Below are 26,741 nucleotides of genomic sequence, written 5' to 3'. Positions count from 1 at the left end.
TGGAGTAAGTATCTTGGAGTAACCATAGTTATGACCCCTGAACTAATACGAAAAACCTGGAAATCCACTAAATTCAGAACCAATTTTATTTGGGTAGAGTGAACAAAGTAGTCCCAGTTATAACTATGATGTACATCACAGTAGGCCGTTACATTCAGACTTTCACACTTAGAAAATATATATATTATGTACAGGAATTTGCAAATAGGTGTAAACATACAATATTTTAAGATACCAGTACATTCCAAACCAAAACTATCAGCAAGGCAAACACCTCAAAATTATTCCAGTCAGCTAGCATTCAGAATCTCTCTTAAATAAAGCAGCTTTTATGCTTGACATCGTGTTGGTTTACTTACTATTAAAAATGAAGTTTCTTATTATAGATCAAATATCATAGTATCTGGCTATTTTGATACTTAAAAATAGGCACTGATTTCTAGAAGGAAATTTTCTTCTTACTGATATAATTAAGCCAATATGGCTGGTTTTGCTAGTACGAAGTAATCCAGTGCTGGAATAAGTCAAGACAATTTAAACTTAAGTCGAATGTATAAAGTTAGAATAGATACTGCAAAGCTGATTAAAATCTAGAAGCCTATATAACTCACCATAAACCATACTGCAAACAGATCAGCTAAATTTTCATTTAATCTCCTTTCTTCATCTAAATTATACAGATTACCCTCCTCTTCATCTTTACAATGTAGGTTTTGGCTATCTACTCCTGCCTAATCAACATAAAGGTATATTCGTGCAAATTACCTCATGCTATCTCATCCATGTAGCACGTCCAAGTCCTGCTACAGGTGGCATACCAGGTGGTGGAATTGGAGGTGGTACAGGTGGCTGTCCACCTGGGGGAACAGTAGGAGGGGGGTAACTAGCTGGTGGCATTCCCAGCCCTGGAGGTGGATGAGGTGGCACTGCATGAGTTGGAGGCAGTCTTGGAGGTGGGAAGTTAGGGTTGTATGTAGGCGGAGGAGGATATCCAGGAGTAGGAGGTGGAATATTGGGTGGGGGGAAAGAAGCAGGAGGTGGAGGTGGAACTGGTGGTGGAGGGTTGGGAGGGTAGACATGAGGATGATATGGTAGATGAGCTGGTGGTCCATAGGCCGGTGGTAAAGCTCCGTATGTTGGTCCTTCTGTCTTCATCATTGACTGGAGACTCTGATAACCCTCCCCTGACATGTAAGAATTTGTAGTAGACATCCCTGTAATATAACTGGTGGGGGGTGGGGGTGGGGGACGATGTGGCAGAGGGGGAGGTTGATGTACTGGGGCAGGATGAGCAGGAGGAGGAATCTGGACCTTTGGCATATCTACTGAGTCCACAGTAGTAGATTGCTCTGGTTCTCCCATTGAAACTGCTGTTGTCAAAGGAGGCTTGCGCTCTGGAAAAGAAAAATTAATCCATTTTTTTGAAGGATAGTGGCAAGAACAGCTTCTGAATACTTCATATTTTAACTCCAGTTAAATTAGCAAAAGAGAACTCAATTCTCTAGTCTCTGAATGCCATATGGTATCCAGTCAGACCATCTCAGGTCACTAAAAACCAACTAAGCTGCCTATCAAAGCTTCAAGGTCAGCTTTTCCCATTCTAAAAGTTAAATTCATCTTTCTTATTACTATTTTTTATAATTTAAATATTGTTGTACAATCAGCAGAATTAACAGACTGGATGGATGGAATCACAACTAGTGGATTAAAAAAGTCATAGGATTCATGACAGCAAAAATCTTTAGTTTAGTGCTTTCACCTTCTTTAGTTCAGGCCTCCTTTCTACCTCTTTGGTAGTCCAGGAGGTGGCCTGGGATTACCCTCTGCACTTCACCTGCCTCCCATATTGGGAAACATTATTTGAGAACACAGGCCAAAGTCTCAAGTCTTTAACGCTCAGTTCTAAACCTGTTTACCAAAGAAAGAGAAAAAGAAAACCAAAGGGTAAGTAAGAAGGACATGAAATCTGATCAGCTTTGCCCACTGATTAATTTCAGTGAATGTACTACCTGACAGTCTGGAGAAGTTCATAAAAATGTCAGCATTTTACAGAATTATAATTAGCCACTACTGCAAAGAACATGCTTTAAGCAGTTTTCTCTTTAAATAAGAATTGTTTGTTTTCCCCTCTTAATGCAGACATTATAAAGTAAGTAATACCACTAGGATGACTAACCAAATAGCAACCTCTCTGTGTGGTCAGGGAGATTATTAGAAGGACCAACAAAAAAAAGAGTTTGGGACATGTTGCTTGTATATATGAGCATCTACAACATTGTTCACTAAGAAAAGCTATTTAGAAACGCATGCAGGGCAGTCATTTCTAGCGGCATACTACACTGTCACTGTTAAACAGAATTTGAGATAAATCCTCCTCCTAGTTCATTTGGTCAAGATGCATTCTTTGTTTTCACCTGACTTTTCCACAGAGCTGCCCTTTGCTTTGATAATGTTTCAGTGCTTGTACAATTACATCCTTATATAAACATAGAGGAAAATTTCAGGTAACAGGGGAAATAAATCCATTACCTGCCTAAGTAGGATTTTAACAGCAAAACTGCCCCCTAGGAAAGCCACATAGTTATATCACACAAGGTGGGCATGCCGGCTGTGGTACTCCTGATTTCAGTGACTTCAAGCTCCTAAATTGTAGCAGGCAATAATTTCCTCATTTGCTCATTTTCAGAACCATTCTGGATGCAAGATGTGCATTCAGGATTTAACAACTGAAGGAATAATGAGCATGGTATTTAGAAAACTTCATTCTTAATTAGATTTTAACAAATCAGAAAAATTGTCCTACTATATTTCAGGGTACTGCTTTTCTCTCTCCTAGTTCCCTTTAGAAGCTGTCATCCTACAGTTACATTATGGACCACGGCCTGTGAAGTATTTATGTCATATTTAAGGGTCACTGGAAGACAGCTGATGAATCAAGGCACTGGAAGCACATTTTTACAACAGTACAGTTTATTTTGCAAACATGCAGCATGTGTGCAGTATTAGCGTTGCCTGGCAGAAAAAAATCCTTTTCTGAGGTACAGCATAGAAAGCATGTCCCTGTGGTGTTTTCTTTTTGTTTGCTTTTTGTATTATTGTTTGGAAGTTGCGCACCTGCAGAATTCCTGTATGACAGATATAACATGGAAAACTTCTATAGGACAGCTGAAGGCTGCTCTAGTAATCCAATGTGGCATCTACCATCCTTTTTAGATCAAAAAGTCCCTTTTAGCCTGCTATTAAGAATTAGTTTTAGTCTTGTAGGCCTTTAGCTGTTGCAGCTTTGTTTTGCCTTTATCCACCTTGTATAGTGTTGTTTCCACTGTAAGTTTTTTACTTCTGTCTGGAAAAGCCTGTGCTACCATGATGAAATTCCCTCTAGATCTTATCAACCTTGTACTTTTATTTGCCAAGCATATTAATCAAGGCAACAAACCTCTTACCCAACCTGAATGAAAAGCAAGGAAGTTCACAAGAATAAATGTATTTAAGAAAATAAAAGCTTACCTGGAGGTGGATGTGCAGGAGGTATTGGTGGATGTGAAGTTTCAATTTTAGGAATTTTAGATGGTGGCGGTGGTTCTAAAAAACATTTGTCAGTTTGTGATTGGTTATTGCTCTGCAATATTTTCAAAATTCCAACTCTAGTCTCATGGTGATTATCATATCACATTACACTATGCAAAAGTACAGTGGAAATCCTATTTACTAGGTATGTTTAATAAAGAAAACTAAAATAAACACCTTTGTATAAAGCGGCATCAAGTATCACACACGTCTTCCAAAAGAACATATGCCTACAAGTTCAAGTGACTTTGTAACTAGAGACAAACTCCCAATAATAGTATGTAAGTGAAGATGAACAAGTGTAAGATTTCTAGCCCAAAACTTTAATTTGTAAGTAGTTGGAACAGCTCTCAGAAGAAGTCAACCTTTGCTCAGGGAAATGTGTGTCAGGAATTAAATAAAATAGTGATTGGACAGGAGAGAAGAGGGAGAAGAGAGAGCTGTCTGGAATCTATCTGCAGAGCTACACGGGAATAAATGTCAGGCTTCCTTAAGAAGTACATCCTAGCTATCCTGAACTACTTTGTTCCAAACCAGCAAAGGAAAGAAAAACCCCCAAATAAACAAAATAACCAGGAATGATCACTGCAGTGAGTATACATTTCTTTCACTACACTATCTATTGACACAAAATGCCTTTTAGTGGCAGCCATGCCAACAGCCAACTACAAACATCACTGATTACCAGGCACTTACTGTTAGTGCAGCTATTTAATGACATGGTACCTTCAGTCACTTCAGGGCCTCACAGCTTGCTGAGGAACTATTCCCAAATGATGCATGGAGTTACACATTGAGAGTTGACTGGTTTAGCAAGACTTCTACTGAATTGACTCTATTAAGGAATTCTTTGGGCACAGTTATACTAAATTTATTTTAAGTTTTGTAGTTAGGAACATTTTAAAAACAGTTATTGTATATATTTAAGGTACATTATCAGGATCAAAATAGTTTATTTTAAAAACAATACCTGTTTTTAAACAGTACAGATAATGTACCCTAAATATATACAATAACTGTTTTTAAAATGTTCCTATATAATGTACCTTAAATATATAATGTACCTTAAATATATCCAAGCCTGTAAGCAGACAAACTAAGTGCATGTCAGCAAATTACTTATTCTGGTTTAAGCAGTAAAATGGAAGCAACATGAATAGAATATTAATATTTACCTGCTGCCTTTGTTTCTTCTTTTGGAGATACAGCCTGTTTGAGAAAAAGAAAAAAAAAAGATAAGAATAAGACCATTGCAGTCAGTCTCTTCTCCCAGGTAATAAGTGACAGGACAAGAAGAATTGGCCTCAAGTTGTGCCAAGGGAGGTTTAGATTGGATATGAGGTAAAATTTCTTCATGGAAAGTGTGGTCAGGCATTGGAACAGGCTGCCCACAGAAATGGTTCAATCACCATCCCTGTAGGTATTCAAAAGAGGTATAGATGTGGCACTTGGGGACATGGTTTAGTTGTAGACTTGACAGTACTGCATTAATGATCGGAGCTGATGATCTTTAAGATCTTTTTCAACCTAATGCTTCTATAGTTTCTTACAACAAATGCAAGATGAACAAAGTCAAATCACACTGGGAAAGCCCAGTTTAACTAGCAGGATGAAAAAACTGGAAAAATAGCAGGTACTTCATATGCAGCATTTCCTGCTGTTCCCACTGCTGAGTATTACATCTCATTTAATGTCTTTATCATCCACTGCACATACGTCATGGTCCGGTTCACTGCTCACTGAGCTGAAAACAAGAGGCTTGGCCTCTGTTCCCGATTCTGCCCTGACCCGTCACTCAACCTTTGCCAAAATCACTTCAGGCTCTTATGCTTTATTTACAAGGACAGGAGGGCACTGAAAGTGTTGCACAGCGTAAAACATTTCAGAAGCCTTCAGATGGAAAGCACTGTATAATATCCAAATGTTACTCCAGGAAAAAAATGTATGCGCACTGAACAAAATCCACAAACCCTCATGTCTTCCTTCCAATCACAAGTTTTTGGTTGGGTTTTTTATTGTTTTGTTAGTTGTTCTTTCATTGCAGTTTTATGAAACAACCATCGATAAAGGAATAAAAAAATCTTTCTAGATTACATGGTGCCACTGAGATGACTACTTGATGGTTTCTGAGAAAAGCAGAGAACTTAACTGAAATTTCAAGTACAACTATATTTAGAATGAATGAGGAAGGTCAGGGGGGCACAGTACATATCTTCTTTGTCTTTTTAATGAAAATGGTTTTTTAAAGGACTGTTTCTCTCTAGTAGCTTTACCTGCACAAATTGTTCTGTTTCCTTCATTTCACTTTCCACAGCACACTTCAATCGAACTTGAACAGTACTTTCACTTAATTCTTATGGGTATTCTCAAAATTTTTGGTGTCTAATTTTTGCCTGCTTGAGGCAACCTCATTCTTATATTCCTTTGATAGTAATTTCAATTTTCCAGACACCATCCAGGCGCTTTCCTGCCTCTTAAGGACAATCTTCATCTTACCATTTCAAACACACACACTTTTTTTTTCTTAGTGACTCTCATGAACTTATCTGCTGCCTTCATTTTACTTGGATGGTCTTTTCTTGACTTTCTAGCATTAAATTCCATGCCTGTAAAACTGCATCAGCTCTCCCTGCACTTTCAAATAGAAGTAAGTCACTACTTGTAACTTTTCCAAAAATCGCTGATTTTGTGAAGTCAGTTGATCACTTCAGATGACAAGCAACTCAATTACTGTGCACTTGTTAATACAGAGCAATATTCAAAAAACAACATCAAGGTACACCATTACAGTAGAACAACAAACTGGTGCAAAATAACTCATGACAGAAAAAAAATATATAAATTTAAACTGCATTTATGCTAAAGAAAAAAAAAAGAATCAAGCAGCCACAATTCTCCAACAACAGCAGCTGCTAAAATAGAGATGAGCATTTATTTGGTCATTCTACGGCACTGTAGTTTGTACTGCCCCAACCAGAACACCTGAGGGTCATAATAAACAATAATAAATTATCAACATTATCTACTGTCAGGCTGGTGGATATTTAATACCTTCAGCTGAATCTACACAATGGAACTGCTCCTTTACTGCTGTTTCTATGGCAAATAAAATTGTCCCCTTGTCCCCCCAACAATTTCTAGTTTAATCCGAATGAAAATACTATTTACATCTAATGCTTCACCAGTATATTTTTAGTGAAATTAACTGAAAATTCAAGCACTCTTCACCACTAGAGATGCAGAGGATGTGCAGATGCTTTAGACATCTGATATGGGTCTGTAAGTCATAGGCCAATGCCTCAGCTGCTTGAAAGCATCTTGGCTCAGTAGAAGGTAACGGGAGTTATAAGAGTTCATGTAAATTGAAAATCTGGCCTCCAGGAACAAAGTGTATTTCTGTTCTGCACAAACCAAAGGAGAAGTCATGCAAAGCTCTATTTATAGAAGCAGGCAAAGATTTTAAGTAAGGTTTATGGTACATCTAACTCAAGAACATTCTAGAAGCACCAAGTAAATCTTTCAAACACCACACATCTATTCTCCCAGACTGCTTTCTGGATAAAGAACAATTTTGGATCAGCACATTTAATTTTCTCAAATTCATGCTGCTTGTGGTGTATTCCTACACAACCCCTTTGAGTTTTGAAACACCCTTTGCTTTTTATTTGCTGCAAACACCCTTTGCATTTTATCTGTTGTGACTGCTTACAGTGTATCTACTATTTTTTTCCTTGATTATTAGGTAATGGACCTCAAACTAATTTCAGGAAAAGATAAGTTTCACCAATGGCTTGACCAGACGTGACTGTTCAAGAACAACAGATACTATCCCTGCAAAAGCATCACTTTTTTTCTATGAGATACTTCATTAACACATGGGATGGGGCAAAATCAGTAGTACTGTAATGGTAGATCCTGAATGATCCTGAATTACAGGAATGGACAAGCATTTGTAACAACTTAGATGGCACACACAGGAAAAAAACAAAATTGTTATTAACAGTTTCTGATGTGCCAAACTGTCCCAGGCATTTTCGTTAAAAAAAAATTGTTAGGGATCCTACAGGTCTGGCAACTCAAGTAGAATTTGTTCTGATGGCATAAAAAGTATGAAGTAAAAAGTAGAAGAAATACATAATACCTATAAAGAACTCTCACACTTTTCAAGCTAATTAATAATATTATCACCTTTCTATCCTGAATGCTAAAGTTCAGTGCAACAACTAAAAATTTAGAGCAGGTCTTTTCCTCTGGTAAGCTCTATCCTGCACTTACAAGACCAAGGTTTCACAGAGTTACATTTTTGTCTTTTTTGGGAGTCAGCCATCTGGAAAATGCTGCACTTTTCCAATTCTGTTTCATTCCAATGTTTGCTGCTTACTCCTAGTTTTTGTTTTGGTTTTTTAGTTTGTTGTTTTCGTTTTTTTCCCCTTGATGTCTGTTCTCTAGTTTGGGCATACATTAATTGCAAGTTGAAGCAAAAGTGAGAACAAAATTTACATCCTAAATGGACCTGTTCCAAAGACTGTACTTCTGAAAACACTCCTCTTGCTAAGCACACACGAAAGAAGACTTGGGTAACACTGTTTTTTTAACTTACAAGTGAAAAAAAAAGACCGAAACAAAACAGAAAGATACATTAAAATCTGAAAGCTTCATTTGAACTTAATGGCTGTTGAAAAGTGCTCAGACTACTTGTGAAACTATCCAACTGCTTATGTAGCTTCTTATTATGATGCGATATTATGGACAAAGTGAGGCTATAAAGTATGATGATATATAGGCTGCTACTGTTAAAGGATATTTTAAAATACCTTTTTTTCAAGAATTTTGACATAACCTTAGAAGTCACTATTCTCTTAATATGACTAATCAAAGAGTCAAATAATGTCTTCATCAGCATTGTGCACATCTCTACATTCAGGTGCAGCACAAGAAACCCCCTCAAAATTAAACCTGCTTAATAGAGAAAACAATGAAGTTCGATAGCCCAGAACCACAAGCACTGAGAACCTGAACAGCTCATGTTGACTGCAAAGCCCCTCCATGCCTTTGGCTCAAGTGGAATAAGAATGTCACATGTTAGAACTGTAAAGGCATTAACAAAGCTGCTATAAAACCAAGGAAAATCAACTACATAAAATTAATTACAAGGCTCATTCTTAAAGCAAACACAAGTCTGCTGTGCATTGTGGCCTTTAAATCAAATGGGCATCAGATCAGCCTGAAAATAAATTGCAAGGTAAAGTTCAACTTACTGCTGGTCTTTTAATCTGTCTAGGAGGACTTGACTGGGGAGAGGGCTTTTTAGATTGCTGTGCTTGTGTTTGCTGCTGCTGCTGCTGTTGCTGTGCTGACTGCTGAGACTCTTTTTGCTGCTGTGTCTGGGATTGCTCTGAACTCTGGGATTGCTGTGATTGCTGTACTGTAGGTGCCTGGGGTGTAGACTGAAGAGATGGTGGCTGCTGCAACTGATGAGGAGTATGATGAGGCATTTGCTGTTTTCCCTGTGAGTATAGATCCAGGATCTGATGGCAGATATCTTAATAATAAAGAAAGAAAATTCCAAAGTATTACAACCTTATAATGTGTAAGTGTATATTCATCACAATTATCAACTCTGATTTTTACTGGACATCAACTTTGGAAAAATAACTGCAAATACTACTCATCATAATAATAAATGAAGCAACTTTTTAAAAGAAGATTAATTTTCAACTTATACTTGCATTTTTGTGTTTCTTCTGCCTATCCTGAGCAACACGTACACGTATATTTACACCTTTCAGAAGAAGAATACAGTGTCTTGGTAATAACACACTGTATGTCATTACTGTGTGTCTGGAGAGCCAGGTAACCACACTCACAGGACAGTAATACAGCAAGAGAGCAAGTGGAAGATTATATGTTAAAACATACATGTCTTGTTAGGCCAGTCAAAAAAGTTTTAGGAAACTAAGCAAAGGACTAGCATTAAATTCTTCTTCCAACATGTTAGGAGCTAAAGGTCCCCCTTAATCTGTTCATCATTCATGGTACATGACAAAAAACCTTCTATCCTAGCATAATCTGGTCAAACAGAACAATTATCAACGGGAAAACTGCTGGAAATCAGGCTCCATTAGTTCCAGTGTTTGTAGAAACACTTATTTAAAATGGGGAGTAGATAATCATTTAAAAAATAGAAAACACATCATGACAATTCAGGCTAATTAGATGTGTTATAAACTAAACAAACTGTAAAGCAAACATTGAACAGAAGACTAATCATGATGATTAAATATGCTTCTAAGCTAAGCTAGTTCAATTTATAACCTGATTAAGACACAGCACATACAAGCTGAGTTACATACACGACACAAGATTATTCTGACTGCAACCTAGATGAAAAGCTATTTGCATTTACTTATGATGTAGGCCACACAGTTACAAGAAGTGGTGTGGGAAGTGGTTTTCATACCTTCCAAAACATCAACAGGAACATCTTGGACAAACTGCTCCCACCATCGCCTGTACATTGGTTTTGATGTCCATTCCTGTATTTCAAACTTACACAAACGGCCTGCTAAGTACATGACTGCAACAGCTATGATCTCAGGCTCCCACTGCAGGGACAGGGTAGTGCAGAGGCTGCAACAGAAAATGAGCCAAGCAAAACAGAACCCTGGAGATTACCTGATTGTCCAAGTGCACTTTAATGTACAGCAGCTATAATTAATAGGATATAAAATCCCACCACAATTCTAACTTCTCGAGCAACTTTAATTAAGAGCCTTGTTAAACAAAAGGGTTTGCAAAACTAATTTCTGGACTACCACTGTCATCAAATCAGGCCCCAAATCAGATTTCAGAGCTTCCAAAATGTCTGTCAATAAAATGTAAACAAATACTAAAAAACCCCCAAAACACACAGAACAGCCAACAAGAACTTGTAAAGCAACTTGTCAAGCAAACACAAGTTTTAGATCAACATATAAAAGGTTATCTTTTGAATAGCCTTTGATAAAGCTAATGCTAAAACAAGCAATGCTATTGATATTATTAACTAAGTTTTTGTCATAATCAATTACCATTTCTTGATATCAATTTCAAATGATGAAATATTTTTTCCCTCTTCTCTGTAGATTCTGTAGCATATAATCTGTTTACAGAATTTTAAATCCAACCAGCCAGTTGAATTTCCATGAATTCACTGTGGCTGTGTAAGAACAGAACCCTTTATTCTAAAGGCCTGTAGTGCAAAGCACAGAATTATTTTCACAGGATCCTATAAACAAAGTAAACTTCTAACATGGTGCTTATTAACTAAGCACAACATAGCTTCCTCAGAACAGAGGTAATTATAATGCATGATTTGAAATAACCCCTCCAACTTCATACAAGTCTTCTCCTGAAGTGTATTTTAATTGTTAAATTTTTAAAATATTAAACACTATCTAATTCCAAGTACAATGCTGTCCAAACTTTGATGGATAAATTACAGTACTTTGACAGGCTTAACAGTGACAGTTATGCCATAATTTTGTTCTACCTGTAAAACTATAATCTGCATGACTGACAGCAGCTGAAGTAAACATCTCTTGAAATCCACATTAATTTTGGTCAAATTAATTTGCAGAGTTTACAAAATCTGAACCCACACAGGGCTAATTCAAATCAAGCATATAATTAAAAATACACCTCTTTTTTATGGTGTTTTACTGCTGCAGGTATGACTGAAAGCCATGTATTCACAATTTCGGACAGTCAGACCACTTAGACATTTTCTGAAAGGTTTGCTATGGAAACAAAAAGTAATACTGAAGTCCTTAATTTATTATTAACTTGCCCAGCTCTGTAGAATCCTCCTGAACAAGATTAAAGTGTGTCCAGTTGTTTTGGTTTTTTTTTTTTCCAATACCACATGAGAAATGCTTTTACAAGCACTTCCACTAATTGATGTCATTCTTACAAGTTCATTATTCAAGAAATTGTAAATCCAGTGCTAAAAACTGTATTCCTCAGTGAATTTAATGGTTACTTCACTATTGCCAAAATTTCACATTAAAAATATATTGATGGAATTGAGAAGTGACTTTTTTTTTTCAGAATGTACAATATATCACAGATTTGGCAAGAAGCTGGTTTGTATCCTGGAGATTAAGAATTTGGTTTGGCCCTTTCAAACAGTAAGTTTCTTTTTAATGCAGCACTAAATTAGTGCCACAACATTGCAGAGATCTTGCTGGTCTACTTCATACTCATTCCAGATTCTGTGCTCAATGGAACTATCATGGTAATGATGGAAATCAAAACTGAGGAACATGACCAAGAAAACATGTAACAAGCAGAAAAAAAGAACCCGAATATTTGTCAAAAAAATATCCAATACCAGAACAATGTAAGTAACAGTAACTATTTCACTTTCATAATGTTTCCTAGGTGTATCTTACCTGTCATTGACAAATGTCCATGCCATTTGAACCAGTTTTTGAATTTTATTTTTGTCTCCTGAAAAACCAGAAAAAAAACAGGACATAAAATTAGGAGGGACAAACAGCTGGAAGTAGAATATTCTTGCCCTGTTAATATATTAAGTTCTGGAAATCAGTAACAGGCATTACTCGCTCACCCTGCCAATATTTTACCTTTGAGTTGTTTGGCATACTTGAGAAGAAATTGGTATGGATGTTCCACTTGCAAATCAAACTTTATTGTTTGTAGTAAGATTCTTTCAAGTACCATCACTTCTTCCTATAGAGAGTTACAAGGTAATCACAGTATTACTTCTTCTTTCACTCAAAAATACTTTATGCTAGTATAGGGCATGACTTCACAGCACCTCCAGGCAGTCATGGTTGTCTCCAAGGAGAACAGAAAGCTCTCCAACTTACAATATTATTTTAAACTCAGATACATTTCTTCACATTTATTTGAGTGAGGACAGGGGATGTGATATTTAAAATCCCTATTCCTCTGCAGGAATGAACTGAACTAGACACAGCATGAAATTGCTAGATACACAATCACAACAAAAATACAAGCTCTACCACATTTCACTCCAAAGTTTCAAGTCCTTCTGCTATTTAAAATAAACAAATTTTAAGAGGAGCATAGTTTTGCTAAGTCAATGCTGTAAACAAGAAACTTTTCAATACTTTTGAGATCTAGTTCTCTTATTTAAGATTTACTATTAACATTCAGATGACTTACGTCTTGGTAACATTACTTGCTCTGGCTGAAATTACTCAAATTTACTTAAATTTGCAAAATAATATCAGAATTGACATGAAAAAAATGCAAACTTTTAATGAAAACAATCATTGAAGTAAGCTCGCAAAGCTACTTTTATTAGGAAGAATTACTTTCAAAGCTACAAAACACACTACCCAGAAGAGCAATAAATGCATGCTGAACATCGAATTTAATTTAGAACAACTGAAAATCAGTCAATGCTCTATTGAGTGTGTGTCACTTTACTACAGTACAACAGGATGAAATCAATTTCAACATGAGTATTTTTACCTTTGGGTCATCTCCAAACTGCCCAAACTGTACATCATTTAGCAAGCTACGAGCTGTTTTAATTATGTCTTTACATTTCTTGGGTGTTTCTTCAACCTTTCCTGCCAGGAAGAGACAGCAGGCTCCTGTCACCTAAAAAAGGCAAATACTTTCAAAACATGGTCTGCGTGTAGATATGCAATACAATGTAGCATAAAAGCACTGTCAATTTCCATTAACAGTACTATAGATGTCCTCCAGGAAAGACTTAATGAGCATACTAATTTCTATTTTAATATAGTTCTAAACTTCTATTTTTCCAGAGGAAATACACAGAATTTGGAGGACTGCATATTTTATACAACTTCATTTCAAGGTCAGAAACCCAAAGCACAATTTGTCCCAGTTCAGTGTTGTCTGTCAAGCAGTTTTAAAACTGTATTACACTTCTTTTTTTCTTTCAGCTAATACAGAAGTGCCAGCACTACAACTGCTACTCTAAAGAACAGTATCAGCAAGTAATAACTGCAATGTCAATACATTTTTGAGCACAACAGAAATGTGTAAACAGGTAAGAACAACAAACTTTAAGCTGTAATAACTAAAAGACAAAATGCTAATTTTCCATCTTTCTGTGGTGAATAGCCGGAGTAGTACCCAAGTGACTAATCACAATTTCAAATAGTCCCTGCCTAGTACAATCATTAAATTAAGTCATCAATATTCTAAATACTTACATATCTTGGGAACTGTTTGAAGGAATGAAACATATAAAACCGATGGAAATAAATTATTCCGGTTGCTAGAGTGTCATAATGTCTGTGGTGCAGATTAAGGACTTTCAAACAGCACATAAAACAAATTTAAAACCAAACATGCACAATGGATTCTGCTTTATCAAGTACTTCAAATAATTGGCTGTTCAGTGACCAGTTAGAAAACACTGCAAGTAAAACAGGAGCTTTAGGAAAAAAAAAAGCCACAAAAGCCCTTAAAGCTGTGCAAATGCTGTGATCAGGCCCAGATGCAGCTGATACCTAACGCATTTGTTGTAAGTGTGCAAAGTCCTGACTGTATTTACAAGAGGATGCACATAAGGTCACCCCTGTGCTTCACCATACCTGCCTCAGAGAAGGTCAAATCCAGCAGTAGGTACACAAAGGAACAGAACAATTATCACTTCACATTCAAGCGCTGGCCTGGAGGAAAGCTACTATTCACACCTACAAATGCAAATAAAATCTGAACATGCTCTGTATTCTTCACTTTAAGACAAGTAAAAATTTTGTCTTCACCATGCTTTATTAAAGAAAGACCTAAGGAGATTAAAGGAAGCACAGGAATATAGGAAGCAGAAAATTTAAGTGGCTGTCTATGAGGGAGTGGGACAATCTGGAGAACTTATACACAGCTGTAAATCCCAAACCAATGAAACAAAAAAACAGCCACCAAGGACCAAGACTGGGGAGGCAAAGGTTAGAAGCCTCAGAGGCACAATCTAGAAAGTTGGAGGAAAAATTCAAAATTTGAGAAGTCGCGTAGATTCATTTACTGAAACAGAGTTGCATAACTCCCAGAAGTTACTCTTAATTGGAAAGTTTATATCATCTTACTTCCAAACTGGAACCTTGTTTATTCAATGAATGGATAGAAATTGCGTAGGAACACATTACATCAAAAGGCACTTCAACACAAATATATTTTTGACTAGCAATTAAACATCTGAACAACTGAGCATGTCACATTTGTTGTATATTTTATTCTGAAATCTCACAATTCATAAAGACATTTCATACCAACATGAGTGTAAAGGATACAGCCCTAAACGTGTTCCCACATCAAATATGAATCTGGCCCCTTCCCTGCGGTATCGTGCCTCAGTAGCTGGATCAAGCCCTTCAAGCTGTGATGGTGTGTGTGCCAAATCTTTCTTATCCCAGTACCAGCATGGCTTTGTATGGTCCAGGTTTGCCAAGTTTACAGAAGGGCTGGAATTTTCTTTATTCTCCTTCATTTATTAAAACAGAATTGTCTTTGCTGTTTAAATTTTCAAAAACAAAGTCTTCAGAGAGTCACTTCAGGACCTTGAAGAAAACAAAAAATTAATTCTTTAAAAATAGAGACAGATGTCTTCTGAAGTTCCTGCTTGAAGAGGAGTAAAGAATAGTGCTTAACCTTGCCTGTTGGAAAGAACTTTTTCCTATGCTCAAAGACAAGTAATAAAGAACTTTGCCTTTAGCCTCCCTATATATTGCAAATACAATCCAAGAAAAAGCCATAGGTTATCCTTGCTATTACCTGTTTAATAAGGAAACTTCAAGAATACATCTCCAACAATATCTGCTATTTCTTAGTAGGACAACTTCCATCTACTTGGTCAATAAAACTAGGAAAAAATAGTTCAGTGATGGCTGTAGAAAGATTTGGAAAGTTAGGGGGATTAGCTGACTATTGGTAACTAGGAAAGGCACTGGTGAGGTGAGCTTTAAATACCTGCCTGCTCCCAGGGATACCCCAAGCAGCAACCACTTGGCAGAAGCTTTGTAAAGTGATCTGTACTTGCATTACGTAAAAAAAAAAAAAAAAAAAAAAAAGTATCAGTGTTTTTTCACATACCAAAATTGAGACAACCAATGTGAGTTTATAGAGTAAGGCAGCATCTAAAACCATCCCCCAAACAAGGCAACTGAATACACCCCAAGAGTCTCCTACTTGCCTGCGTTTACCAGCACTTGTTGTACACAGATGCAGATCACACAGCTCTGCAGGCACCTCTCTGGTGTTTGAATTATGACAAACGTTCAGCCATGCCTCCGGTTAAAGAATGAGCACTCGCTGCCTTATTTCTTTCAGGCACAAACCTGCTCTTACTCCAATTCAACCAGCTACAGATACTACTCACAGACTACTACAGTCACCTGCAGAGGTTTGCATAACAGACAGTCATTAACATATGATGTAATATATTCTCTCTAAGCAAGACAGCCACTGGAAGACCCAAAATTAAAACTCTTAAAATCAGCTATTACTTTTCGCGACGTTTCCCTTCCGAAAACGGAAGGAAGATCACGTGAACAGTCACAGAACGATGCCTACAATCAGCACCTCGCTCACCTTCAAAAAGTTTCTCTTTTTCAGAATAAAGGAAACTGTCTTTGCCTCACGGTGGTTTTGGAATCACCTTCACAACTCGTGGTATCGGTCACAGACAGATCTAAATTCTGCCACAAGAAAAAGTAAATGGCTACTAAAAACTATTTCCAGAATCAAGAAAAGCGCGCCAGGCCACGACCACAGATTCCCATCACATTTACTAGAAAGGTGCTATTTTTTATAACTGTAACGATCCTTCTTCCTTACGAGATATTTTGCTTTCTAACTTCTACAGCGCTTAAAAACCAATTAACACTAAAAGCGCCTGTAGCGACAAGATCTGTTTCTTTAAAGGAGCGAACGCATTTCCGAATACGGAACCCGGAATGAAAATTATCACCCAAAAACATCTTGAATGAACCATCTTCAACGTCCCAATTCAGACCGCAACGCCCGGAAATAAGAAGTTCTCCCTGCCTTTTTACGCACCCCAGTAATGTGGAGGAGAGTTCTAGAGCTCAACCGCGGCTTTTTCATACCTTACCTGAGCCGAACCCACCGACCGCAGCTCCGCCCCTGCAGCCCCAGCCCGGCCGGGGATGCTCACACCGCCTCTCACACCCGCCCGCCCGCCCGCCCTAGACAGGGCTGCTGGTGCCCGGGGAGGCGCTCGCTCCCCACCCCGGACTCCCCGTTCCCTTGCCCCCGTCCCCAGGCGGCGGCTGTCGCCGGCGGGCGCCCCGGGCAGGCCCCGCGCACTCACAGGGCTCGCGAGGAGCCGGAGCCGGACCGGAGCGCGGGGCCTCTCAGCGACAGCGCGGCCTCCGCGCCCTGCGCGCCGCCATCTTGGGAGACAGACCAGGCTGCGCGCTGCGTCATCACGTCGCAAGGGCGTTGCGCGCGAGGATTGAGGCCCCGCCAATGGGAAGCGGCGGCGCCCCCTCCCGCCCCCCTCTGCCTCCCGCCCACTCCCGGCTTCGTCAGCAGCTGCTGAGCCGCGGCCGGAGGCCGACGTGCTGTCGTACGCTGCGAGCGAACCAATCGGAGCGCTGAGGGGGAAGATTGCGAGCCCCGAATACCAATAGAAATGTGAAGGCGGACCAACGCGACTGAATGACAGCCAATAGGCGCGCTGCCATGCCCTTTCTGAGGCTGGCCGCGAAGGATTGGACGCCACGGTCGCGGGGGGGCGGGGTCTTCCGGTGGGCGGCAGCTCGGCCAATGGCGGCAGGGGGCTCAGGAGGGGGCGGGGCCGGGCGGAGCCACCGCCTCCCCACCGCGGGCAGCGGCGTCCGGCGCGGGCTCGGGTGCGCCGCTCCCTCGGGCTAGGCAGGAGCGGCCGCTGGCGGGAGGTAAGGCGGGGCCTGCCCGGGCCCCCTCCCCTGCCTCAGCCGCTCGCCCCGGCGCGCACGGGCTCTTGCTCTCAACCCTCCGGGTGGCGTGGGCTCGCCCCGCTCCGCCGCCTCCTTCCCCGCAGGCGGCGCCGCTCTTTCCGGACACCCCCTCCCGCCGCTCCGGGGCGCGCTCCGCGGGCCTCGCCACCCCTGCCTTCCCCCGCGTGGCCGGTGCGGGGCTGGTCCGGGCCTCCTTCCCCCGGGAGCCGCAGCCTCCGTGGCGGCTCGCCCCGGCCTTTCCCTCTCCCGCTGCCCGGCTGAAGGGGCCGGCGCGTCCCCCGGGTCCGCCGTGGGCGGGTTCGTTCCAGCCCGGCCTGCGCGGGTTTCTGGTGAGCGAGGCGGCGGTACTGGCGTTTTCCCTTGCCCCATCCCCCCTCGAGAGGCTGATAGAAACGAGAGTAAGGCAAATGGCTTAAAACTGCTTTCCTCATGATGTAATTATTTTGGTGTTTTTTTGAATATGTGGTACGGTTTGAATGCTCCCTGCTCCTGCTTCAGTTTCCCATGGAGCCTCCCATGCCCCCAGCTCTCGGGGTCTGGCTCAGGGGCGTCTCTGCGGGTGTGCGGCTCCTCAGAGCCCTCCTCTGGCTGGAGAGGAGTGCTCTGGTTTCTTTCCTTTCTCAACCTATCTGCAGCCTGCTTAAGCAGAGGAGTTAAATCTTCGGAGGGAAAAAAGGGAGGGGAGTTAAAATCAGAATAAATTGTAAACTATTTATTGACAGTTTACTGTCAATGTTGCTCCTGAAACAGGTTCTCTATTTCAGCCTTCCCTTATTGCTACAACAGCTGCCTGTCCCATGAACCCTTCCTCCTCTTCCTTACCCAGCAACACTTGATTAGAGTTGCTTGAGCTGAAGTTGTGCTTTGCCTTCAGTTCTTAGCAAATTCTTAAATTTTGAACTTGGCATGCAGTTTTTTACCCTACATTCAGCTATCAATAAGCTCAGTTCTTCCTTTTGGAACTTGTCCCTCATGGTTCAAAGCTGCTTTTGCCCCAAGCTTGGTATCTGCTCTCCTTGGAGCCTAAGCTTGCTCCTGAGATCAAGCTGAAAATGGATTGTCTTTGTCTCTTCTAAGAGCATGTAATGTAGGCACCTGTCTATTCAAGTGACAGCTTTGTTCTCTGAAAATTGCTACAGTGTTAGCTTAATGTCTTGCAAGTGTTTTCTGCCTTCAGTTGTTGTAATCCCATGACTGTCAAGTGAAACATAAGTATTTTGTAGGTGAGTAGAAAACAACTGTGGCATTCTGTATGTCCACTATCAGGTTCCTGGTACAAAATAGTAAGCCAGTGTACAAGTTGTGGGAAGGAAAGGCATGATGGGCTCAAAGGCGGGGGTGGCTTCCTGATATTTTTGCTCAATTAAGTAACTTAATATGGTAGAGATTCAAGCCTGCTGGCTTGTTCCTTAGTTAAGTTTTCGGTTATGTTTAGCAGGGATTGAAGTATATATTGCAGTAGAGTTGAAAACACGTTCTTGACATTGTGTGCTGAGAAATAGATTTAGGCTGCTGGGGGAAGAAATGCCACAAGCCCCAAAATCGTTTGTAATCTGTATATCGCTATTTTCAGAGATGGCCTGATCTGTTGCTGAAGTCAGATGTGCCTTGAAATAGAATTCTGATTTCAGTATGGTACAGAAATTAAAAATAGACTGCATTATGCCTCTCTGTGTGGAAAAGTGTACATCTTGATGATGTTTTCATTGTAATAAATCTATTTAGACATTGTGTCTACTGTATCTATGTAATACTTCATCATAGTGGTGCTGGTTATGTACTTAATTTGATAAATTGTGTAGTTCTCAGCAAGTGAATATTTCAGTGGTTGCTCTTTGAAAAAAACAAAGGCACTTTAAGGGTACTGGAGGTCTTAAGGGATCTGTATCTTTTCTAGTGGGCTGTCAGGGCTCAGTGCATGAGACCTCATGATGCCTGTGACTTAACCTTTTGGAAGCCTGGGTAGTTCTGTTAAGTCTGTCCTACTGATTGAAGTCAGGGTGGCTTGCTTTATTCTGAGTTAGGAGTTATATTATGTAAAGTGAGGTTGATATTTTCTAAGTTAAGAGCATTATTTAGGAACATGCAGATAAAGACAGTACATAAGGGTTTTTCATTAACTCTGCTCTAAAGGAATTAGGAAAAAAAGTTTGTGGGAGTCTTCAGGAGGAGCAAAATTCCAGCAAAGAAATAAAATTACAAAAGTGGGTTGACAAATTGGTAGTTTATCATCTTCTTTTCTTTAAAGAGTATTTTTCTTTTCTGCTCAAAAAGCTGTCTGAGGATCTGATTTAAGAAAGAGGCAAGGGAGTTAAGAGCTTGTTTCCTGTGGATAGTTGGTAAACTATCTTCCCTAGAAAGATCAGTCAGGTGTTGATAGTAACAAGCACTCCACCTGCTTAAGAAAGCTTTAATGGGAGGTTAAGGGGTATGGGGACAAACCTATGGTAAATAATGTAACAGTTCCAAGTTAGCAAGCTGATAAAAGTGAATTAAGAAATACATACTTTTTTTGAGCTGTTCTGTTGGATGTGGACTTTTTTTTTTTTTTTTGCCTTTCAGTGTTTTGTGGTACCTTCAAATTAATAATTTCTTACCAGAAGTTTATATTTAATGCATGAGGCAGTCTTGTGCCTTGTATCTAGCTAGGTTCAACTGGGTGGGGAGGGAGATAATGTCAAAATGACAGGACTTCCTTTTTTTAGTAGATTAATACTACCTTAAGCATCTCTGATCAGAATACTGTCAAGACATGTTTTCTTTGATTCTAATTATAAGAATAAATGGAATTTATTCTTTTGGAATTTGATTCCTGACAATTAGCTAAATTTGTTGTAGTTGGTGTTTTTTGTAAGTTTATCAGGCAAATGTTTAGCTAATTTTAGGAGCTTCTTTTGATATTCTGTAGACTGGCTTCTTCCCAGTATCACAGTCACCACTATCACCATCATTCTTTCCTTAATCTTATGCTGTAATGGGATTAGCAGTTTGTTCTTTGCAGAGTAAATGTATGCAGTGCCTACAGCAGTGGTTCAGTCTTTCCTCTTTTCCAGATACTTTAGGCTTGTGCTCATGGTTGACACACCTGTGCTACAGCTTTTTATAGTAAAGGGAATTATTTGATTCGGACCATCCTTTGCCAAAGAACTTGTTAGAGACACTTCAGCTTCCTAGATTTGGCTTTAGATGACTAATAATGTTTTTAACTTAGAACCTCTCAAAACTAAAAGTACAGCTTGAGTTCTTCATTGCTCCATAAAAATGGCCCATTAATGTTGTCTGGCCTTAGTCTTGTGTATGTGGAGCTAGGCTTGTGTTTGTAGCAGTTAAGAGGTGACTTCATGCCCAAGTGTGTTTTAACATAGCTTTGCATTTTTGGTCTTGCCCTTCCTCTGCTTTAACCTTCTTTGCTCCCTTTTTCTGTTTTTAGCTGCTCTGCCCTACATTGCCTCATGATTGCATCTCTTCTAACAAATGACTATCCCTGCCCTTCCTTTACCACTTCCCATCCTGTTCAGGTAGTCTGTTAATCCTTTTTCTTTCTTTGAAATAAGGAAGAATTAGGGCTGTATTCTTTCATTTCAATTCTGGGTTCTGTGACTCGGCCAAAGCAGCAGACCTGTCACTACAGGAGGCTTCCACCTGTATATCTGACTTGGGCTGCATCATGCAGAGGTGTGAATGACTGTGCTTGAGATCAGTTTTATCTCCAGTACTGGTGTTTACAAGCTCTGAAGTTGGCCAGATGTAGGTAATACATAAAGCAGAAATAAAGGAAATGACGTGTTTCTGAGAGTGTAGCTGCTAATATCCTATTAGGAATCAAATTACGATGTAACTTGAGAGATATCATTTTACTTTTCAGAAGGATTTTCTGAGCATGATGTTAAAGTTTGTTATGTACTGGAGGATGACAGATTAGTTGGCTTATTTTATTATTCAGTATATTCCCAATATCTCTGAAGGAATTAGCTAACCTGTCCTGGAAGTGCCTACAGCAGTGTTTGAACATATGGTTTTCAACTAGTGTTTTAATGTAGGCCAAAATTGTGTTTGTAATTGAAGACAGACTGTAAAGTCTGTCAGTTCAATTCAGTTCCTTTTTTATTGTTTCTGTTAAGAGTGTGATAACCTGCACTGAAAGGAGGGGAGTCAGTCTCTGGGGCTCCCATGTTAGCTTTCTGATTCTAGCCTTTTGCATGCAGATCAGTTTGCAGATTGTTCTTTTTATATGTTTGTATATATCTTAGAATATGTTAAATAATGATGGAATCATCTCAATAAAACTAAATCTCTTACATTACAAATGCTGCCTGTATTTCTTAGTTAATCTTGCTTTGTATTTAATGCTTCATAGCACTATTTTCAAGTAATGTTTCAGCAGAGTAGGAAGAGGATGTGGTGTGTGGATTTCTACTTCCATAGGACCTGAATTGCTGGTCCAGAACTTCCTGTATGCTGGGTCTTGCCTGGTGTACCCATTCTCATGCCAAGCTAAGGGGAGATGAGTTACTTTGTGGGAAGGGCTTGGTGCCAACCAAGCATGAGATTCAGGCTGTTTCCTGCCCTTGACAGGTCCTGTGGGGGCTGTCTTTGTGGCCACTGTTGGAGGTTTTTGGTTATCTTTATTTGATTACAGTTTGTAGATGTAGCTACATAATAACTTCAAGAACTGAGAGAAGGAGATTTTACATTTAACAACTTTTGCATTATAATATTTCTGATAAGGACTTCTGAAAGATCTCTTTTTACAGGTTTGCATCTAGGTAATTCTGAACTGATGTCTGCAATTATATAATTTGTGGAACTGTATGTCTACTTTGTCTCACTGCTCAAGTCATCAGTGAGGATGATAATCAGTGTTAGTCCCAGTACTAATCCCTGGGCTGTGCTGGTGTGACTGGCCTCCAGCTGAACTTCCTGCCATTCACCACCTCTTGAATCCACAGTTTTTAGTCCACCTCACTGTCCACTACTTTAGTTGGTAGTTCATCAGCTTGTGTGAGTATGTGATGGTAGATGTTGTTAAAAGCCTTATCAATGCAGAGATGAACAGCATCCACTGCTTTCCCATCGAGGTTACTTGCTTCAACAGCTTCCCTCCACTCAGCACTGTGAGGCCACATCTGGAGTGTAGTGGGCAGTTCTGAGCTCCCCACGTGAGAGGTCTGGCCTGGAGAAAAGAAGGCTCAGCAGGATCTTCTCAGTCTGTACAAATACCTGAAGGGAGGGTGCAAAGAAGGAGGGCCGGGTTTTTTCAGGCGTGCCCAGTGACAAGAAGAGGCGCAAACTGCAATAGAGTGAGTATGTTCTCTCTGAGCATCAGGACATACTTTCTTACTGTGAAGGTGGCTGAGCACAGTTTGGAGACTGAGTCTCCATTCTTTAGATATTTAAAAGCTGTCTGGACATAGTCCTGAGCAGCTGGCTCTAGGTGGCACTGCCTAAGCAGAGGGTTGAACAGGTCAGTCTCCAGTGGTCCTTTTCAGTGTGAGATTTTTATTTTTTTAAAGTTTGTTTAAATGTTTTTATTCCTGATCCTATTTCACCCAAGATCCATCAAATCTCAGGACCTTCTTGTCTTTCTTGTACTTTGTCCCTTGCCAGATTCAACTCAAATGGGCTTTAGCTTTCCAGTCCTCACCCTTGCATGCTCAAACAATACTTTGATTTTTGCTGAGTAGGCTGGACATGCTTTTACCTCTTCTGTTTCTTTGAGTTTTTTCAGGAGTGTTTTGTCCATTGATGCAGACCTATCATCTTCACTTAACATGCTGCACATTGAGGTGGAGCATTTCTGAGCTTGGAAGAAGTGATTGTTGAAAGTCTCACCTCTTAAGATCTTTGTAATGATGGAGTAGTAGCAGAATAGCTTGATTTCCAACCTGCAGTTTTCCATTGTAGTACTCTCAGAAGAAGTGAAAGTAGTAGGCCTCTAGAGTGTATTTTGTGAAACCATGAGCAGATGCCTGAGTTAACAAACCCAAATTACCCTTGTGCACCAAATCTCTAGTTCCAGGCAGCTATATAAGATTTGTTTTAGCATTCAAGGTTACTTATTTTTCCCTAAATACAACAGAATATAATTTATCATTTTCAAAAGTAGAAGGTGTTAGGCATATAGATGTTTTTGTTACATTGTTACATTACAGGTATCAACCTGCTGTACAGACAGCATCTTAGGGTTTGTTTAAATGGTTCTGTTTTACTGCATTGGTAAAATGCAGTAAAACTATTCCTTATTCTGGTTTCAGCATTTGTTTTCCCAGACTTTCACTGGGATATGATGAATTGTCACCAATATGCTCTTCTATTCTTTTGATAGAATGGGACAGAGGTTGATATCAATGTTCATAAAGTTGGTTTTCTTGCTTCTTCAAAACCAGTAATAAAAAATGTTCAGATCTTCCAGTCTTAGCTGGTTGTCCCTGCATCTATTTACAGGTTTATTTATTCAGTTTTGTCAATTGAACCCTAGATACAAAAGCATTTCTTTAATGCATCTGCATAGTTTCTTGTTGAATATATTACTCAGAAATAGCTACTGGGCTGTATCTAAAAGTCTGTGACCCATTTGTCCAGGGTTTAGTTTTTCACATAAACAAAACTGACTTTTCAAAATAGGCTCACAGCCTTCTGGGTTAGTCTCCACTGCCTTATACAGGCTGTGGCATCTGGGTCGTCTGTGAGCTTCCAGGTGGCATGGTTAGAGCTGCTGGGATTCAGGAAACTGGTGACTGGCACATTTCAACAGTCTTGATGTGGAACTCCAGCTCTAACCTCTGTAAACCAGCAGCCATTCTATAACTTCTGCTGCTCACTTCTTTGGAGGGTAACTGCTTGTCTTTGGATATTCCTGGTATGTCTTATATATATATATATATATATATATATATATATATATATATATGTATGTATGTATATGTATATATAAAATAAATATTCATGTATTTATCGATGGTCTTGCAACTGAATAATCCTTGACAATCCTTTCTTTGGAAACTGCCATTTTCAAATGAAGTGGGTCTTAGCAGGAAGCTAAGCTGTGTATGGATGAATTTCTTTGCTTAAGGAACTTTGTGTGCTGGGTTAGTATTTTTAGACTTGCAGAAAGTAATAAGGGTTGGCTGGTGAAGAAAGAAATGGCTGGTTACTTTGGATGACCATCTACAATGTGTAATCTTCCCCTTTGCTAAGCAGAGTTGCATTGATAGCATGTTAATATATTAACTTTACTTAAAATAGAGAAGCATCCATTCCCTCTGGGGTATGCTGCACCTGATTCTGTCAGTCAGGAGCAAGTGAAATGGATGTTGTCAGACCAATTTGAGAAGCTCTGTGTGCTGATACAGGGAGTACACTAATAGAACTGTAAAAGTTAGAATTGCAGAAAATGACTGTTGGGTTTTCATGTGGTTGTCAGATTCAGATTGTACCTGTTCTCTGCCCCTATTTCCAAAAGTCATCATTCAAGCAGTTATTTGTTCCCAGCTGATGCTTGGGAAAAGTGAGCTCTGTAAGGGGTCAAGAAATTACAATTTTTGCATTTGACAGTGCCCTATTTGAAAATAGAATTCCTGTTTTCAAGACTATGACAGATAATGTTTTGATTTTCTTCTGTCACTGTAGGATGCCTGGCTTCTACAACCTGTTTCTCTGGCTTACTGAGTCTTTGAATCCATGCCTGAATATAAAAAAGCCTGGCCTGTTGCACTTTTAGTTTGGGCATTTAGAAGAAAAAAATAAAGAAATAAAGAAAAAAATTACTTGATGTATTCTGTGATGTCTGAGAGTTGGTCTCTAAGTGGTTTGGAGGTATAGTGTAGAGTTTCATTTTAAAAGATGAACAGCCAAAAACTTTTCAAACTCTAGCAAACAGTGATTGCAGTCTTAAAGGTGTGGTGTATGCTTAGTTTGAAAGTAGGAAGTTAGTGCAATGATGCTGGTTTTATTTGTCATACTGGGGTTTTACTGTAGCACTCCAAGACAGCAAAATTCTGTGCAACTTTGAGGAGTATTTTACCTTCTGTAAAGTTGTGTATTTTCCAGAAAACTCTCAAATGCCAGATCAGGTTAATAACAAAAAGCTGGTTTGAGCACATTTCTGCAGACTTCTGTCCTGACCCTATATGACGTGTTGGCCTAAGGCCTAGGGCATGATGGGTCTAGTTTTGGAAAGTGCTGCTGCTCCCAGAATGTGTTTTTCTCTGGTGGATAGAGATTCACCAGTGTCACCTGCAGCAAGATATCAGGTGCAGCTTTGCTACAATAGCCATGGTGTTTATATTCAGTTCTGTCCTTTCTGTCTCTCAGGAAGAATTACTCGGTCTGAGTAGAAGTCATCTCTATCTATTTACAAATTGGCCTGACTTGTAGATAATGGTTCTATTTGTTGTAGCAGGAAACTCACCTACCAGAACTGGGAATCATAATAACACTGACAGCCAGTCTTTTCTGGAGTCATGCTGCTGTTTTTTCCCTTGTTTGAGGTTATATTCAGTAGGAACAAATTTTCTTTTTTTGGGCTGATGGATATAAGTATCCTCTTGCAAGTGTTGCAGATGTGACTTGTTAACACAATGTCCATTCGTGGTCCTTTATGGCTGAAGGAGACCTGGTGGTGTTGCTGGTGGGAGACATGGGGCTGTGGCTGTGACAGCAGGCCCTGAGGCTGCTGCTTGAACTGGATTCTTGCTGCAGCACAGGAAGCCATGCAGGTCTCAGATGATATGGAAGGTGTGGGGTCTGCAGGGGCCTGAGACTGTTGAAAGTCCAAACTGCTGGAATCTGGCACAAGTGGATTATCTTTGCTGGCTGTGCAGAAATGAAATAGGCCCAGGAAACTAGCAAGGAAGGTACTTAGAAATAAAAACAGTGAAATCTCAGTTTGGAGGGGTCAGAGGCAAGACAAGCTCAGGCTTCCTAGAGGTTTGTAGAAAGACTACAGAAATCTTTTCAGGTCTTAATCTGAACATTTTAAAATACTACTTGCAGGGTCTGGTCAGTCCTATTCTGTGAGTCAGTGCATGCTGGGGGTCAGAGGGATAGGTTGAGGAAATGGCTAGGGGTGTGCACCAAATTAAGGTGTGGCAGGAAAACAGTTTCTCAGCAGACATGTTAACAGTTTGTTAGGATACTAGAGGCAGTTATCTTGTGAAAACCTGCTGGTCAACCTTTCTGCCTTAATACAGAAAGGAGACCTTT

At 39.7% G+C, this 26,741-nt stretch overlaps 2 protein-coding genes across 8 annotated transcripts in view; one reads left to right on the top strand and one right to left on the bottom strand.

Annotated features, from left to right (window-relative positions):
* Positions 1-68: 68 nt before the first annotated feature.
* Positions 69-17,046, bottom strand: CCNK (cyclin K). Of its 5 annotated transcripts, XM_059850295.1 has the most exons (13): positions 16,907-17,046; positions 16,165-16,271; positions 15,544-15,603; positions 14,868-15,134; positions 13,788-13,869; positions 13,072-13,203; positions 12,195-12,300; positions 12,000-12,057; positions 10,028-10,197; positions 8,826-9,109; positions 4,743-4,776; positions 3,508-3,582; positions 69-1,394 (listed from the first exon to the last, which is right to left on the bottom strand). In XM_059850295.1, exons 4-13 carry the CDS (start codon positions 15,062-15,064, stop codon positions 772-774), a joined length of 1,761 nt encoding a protein of 586 aa, XP_059706278.1. In that variant the 5' UTR covers positions 15,065-15,134; positions 15,544-15,603; positions 16,165-16,271; positions 16,907-17,046; the 3' UTR covers positions 69-771. The 5 variants fall into 5 exon arrangements, with proteins under 5 accessions (XP_059706278.1, XP_059706282.1, XP_059706280.1 ...); XM_059850299.1 differs by lacking the exon at positions 15,544-15,603; XM_059850297.1 differs by lacking the exon at positions 16,165-16,271 and having other exon boundaries at positions 16,907-17,000.
* A 293-nt stretch (positions 17,047-17,339) lies between these two features.
* Positions 17,340-26,741, top strand: part of SETD3 (SET domain containing 3, actin N3(tau)-histidine methyltransferase) — a 61,914-nt gene continuing 52,512 nt past the window's right edge. The window contains exon 1 of one of the 3 annotated variants that reach the window (XM_059850291.1): positions 17,340-17,495. The gene's annotated coding sequence lies outside the window, so the exon portion shown is untranslated. Of the gene's footprint in view, positions 17,496-17,750; positions 17,936-26,741 lie in introns of those variants that run through there. The other 2 variants (XM_059850293.1, XM_059850292.1) reach the window with 2 other exon arrangements.

The sequence above is a fragment of the Haemorhous mexicanus genome, chromosome 6 (assembly GCF_027477595.1).
Source record: "Haemorhous mexicanus isolate bHaeMex1 chromosome 6, bHaeMex1.pri, whole genome shotgun sequence".
Taxonomy (NCBI): domain Eukaryota; kingdom Metazoa; phylum Chordata; class Aves; order Passeriformes; family Fringillidae; genus Haemorhous; species Haemorhous mexicanus.
The sequence above is the reverse complement of the archived record's forward strand: the minus strand, read 5'-3'. Positions and strand labels throughout refer to the sequence as shown.

What these genes read in the sequence shown, in the direction of transcription:
- CCNK (XM_059850295.1), bottom strand. Translation starts at nt 15,064, where the DNA reads ATGAAGGAGAATAAAGAAAATTCCAGCCCTTCTGTAAACTTGGCAAAC. An exon ending in GTGGGAACACGTTTAGGGCT is followed by an intron (nt 13,870 to 14,867) that starts GTATCCTTTACA and finishes TCTGCACCACAG; the next exon opens with ACATTATGACACTCTAGCAA. An exon ending in TCAAACAGTTCCCAAGATAT is followed by an intron (nt 13,204 to 13,787) that starts GTAAGTATTTAG and finishes TGCCTTTTTTAG; the next exon opens with GTGACAGGAGCCTGCTGTCT.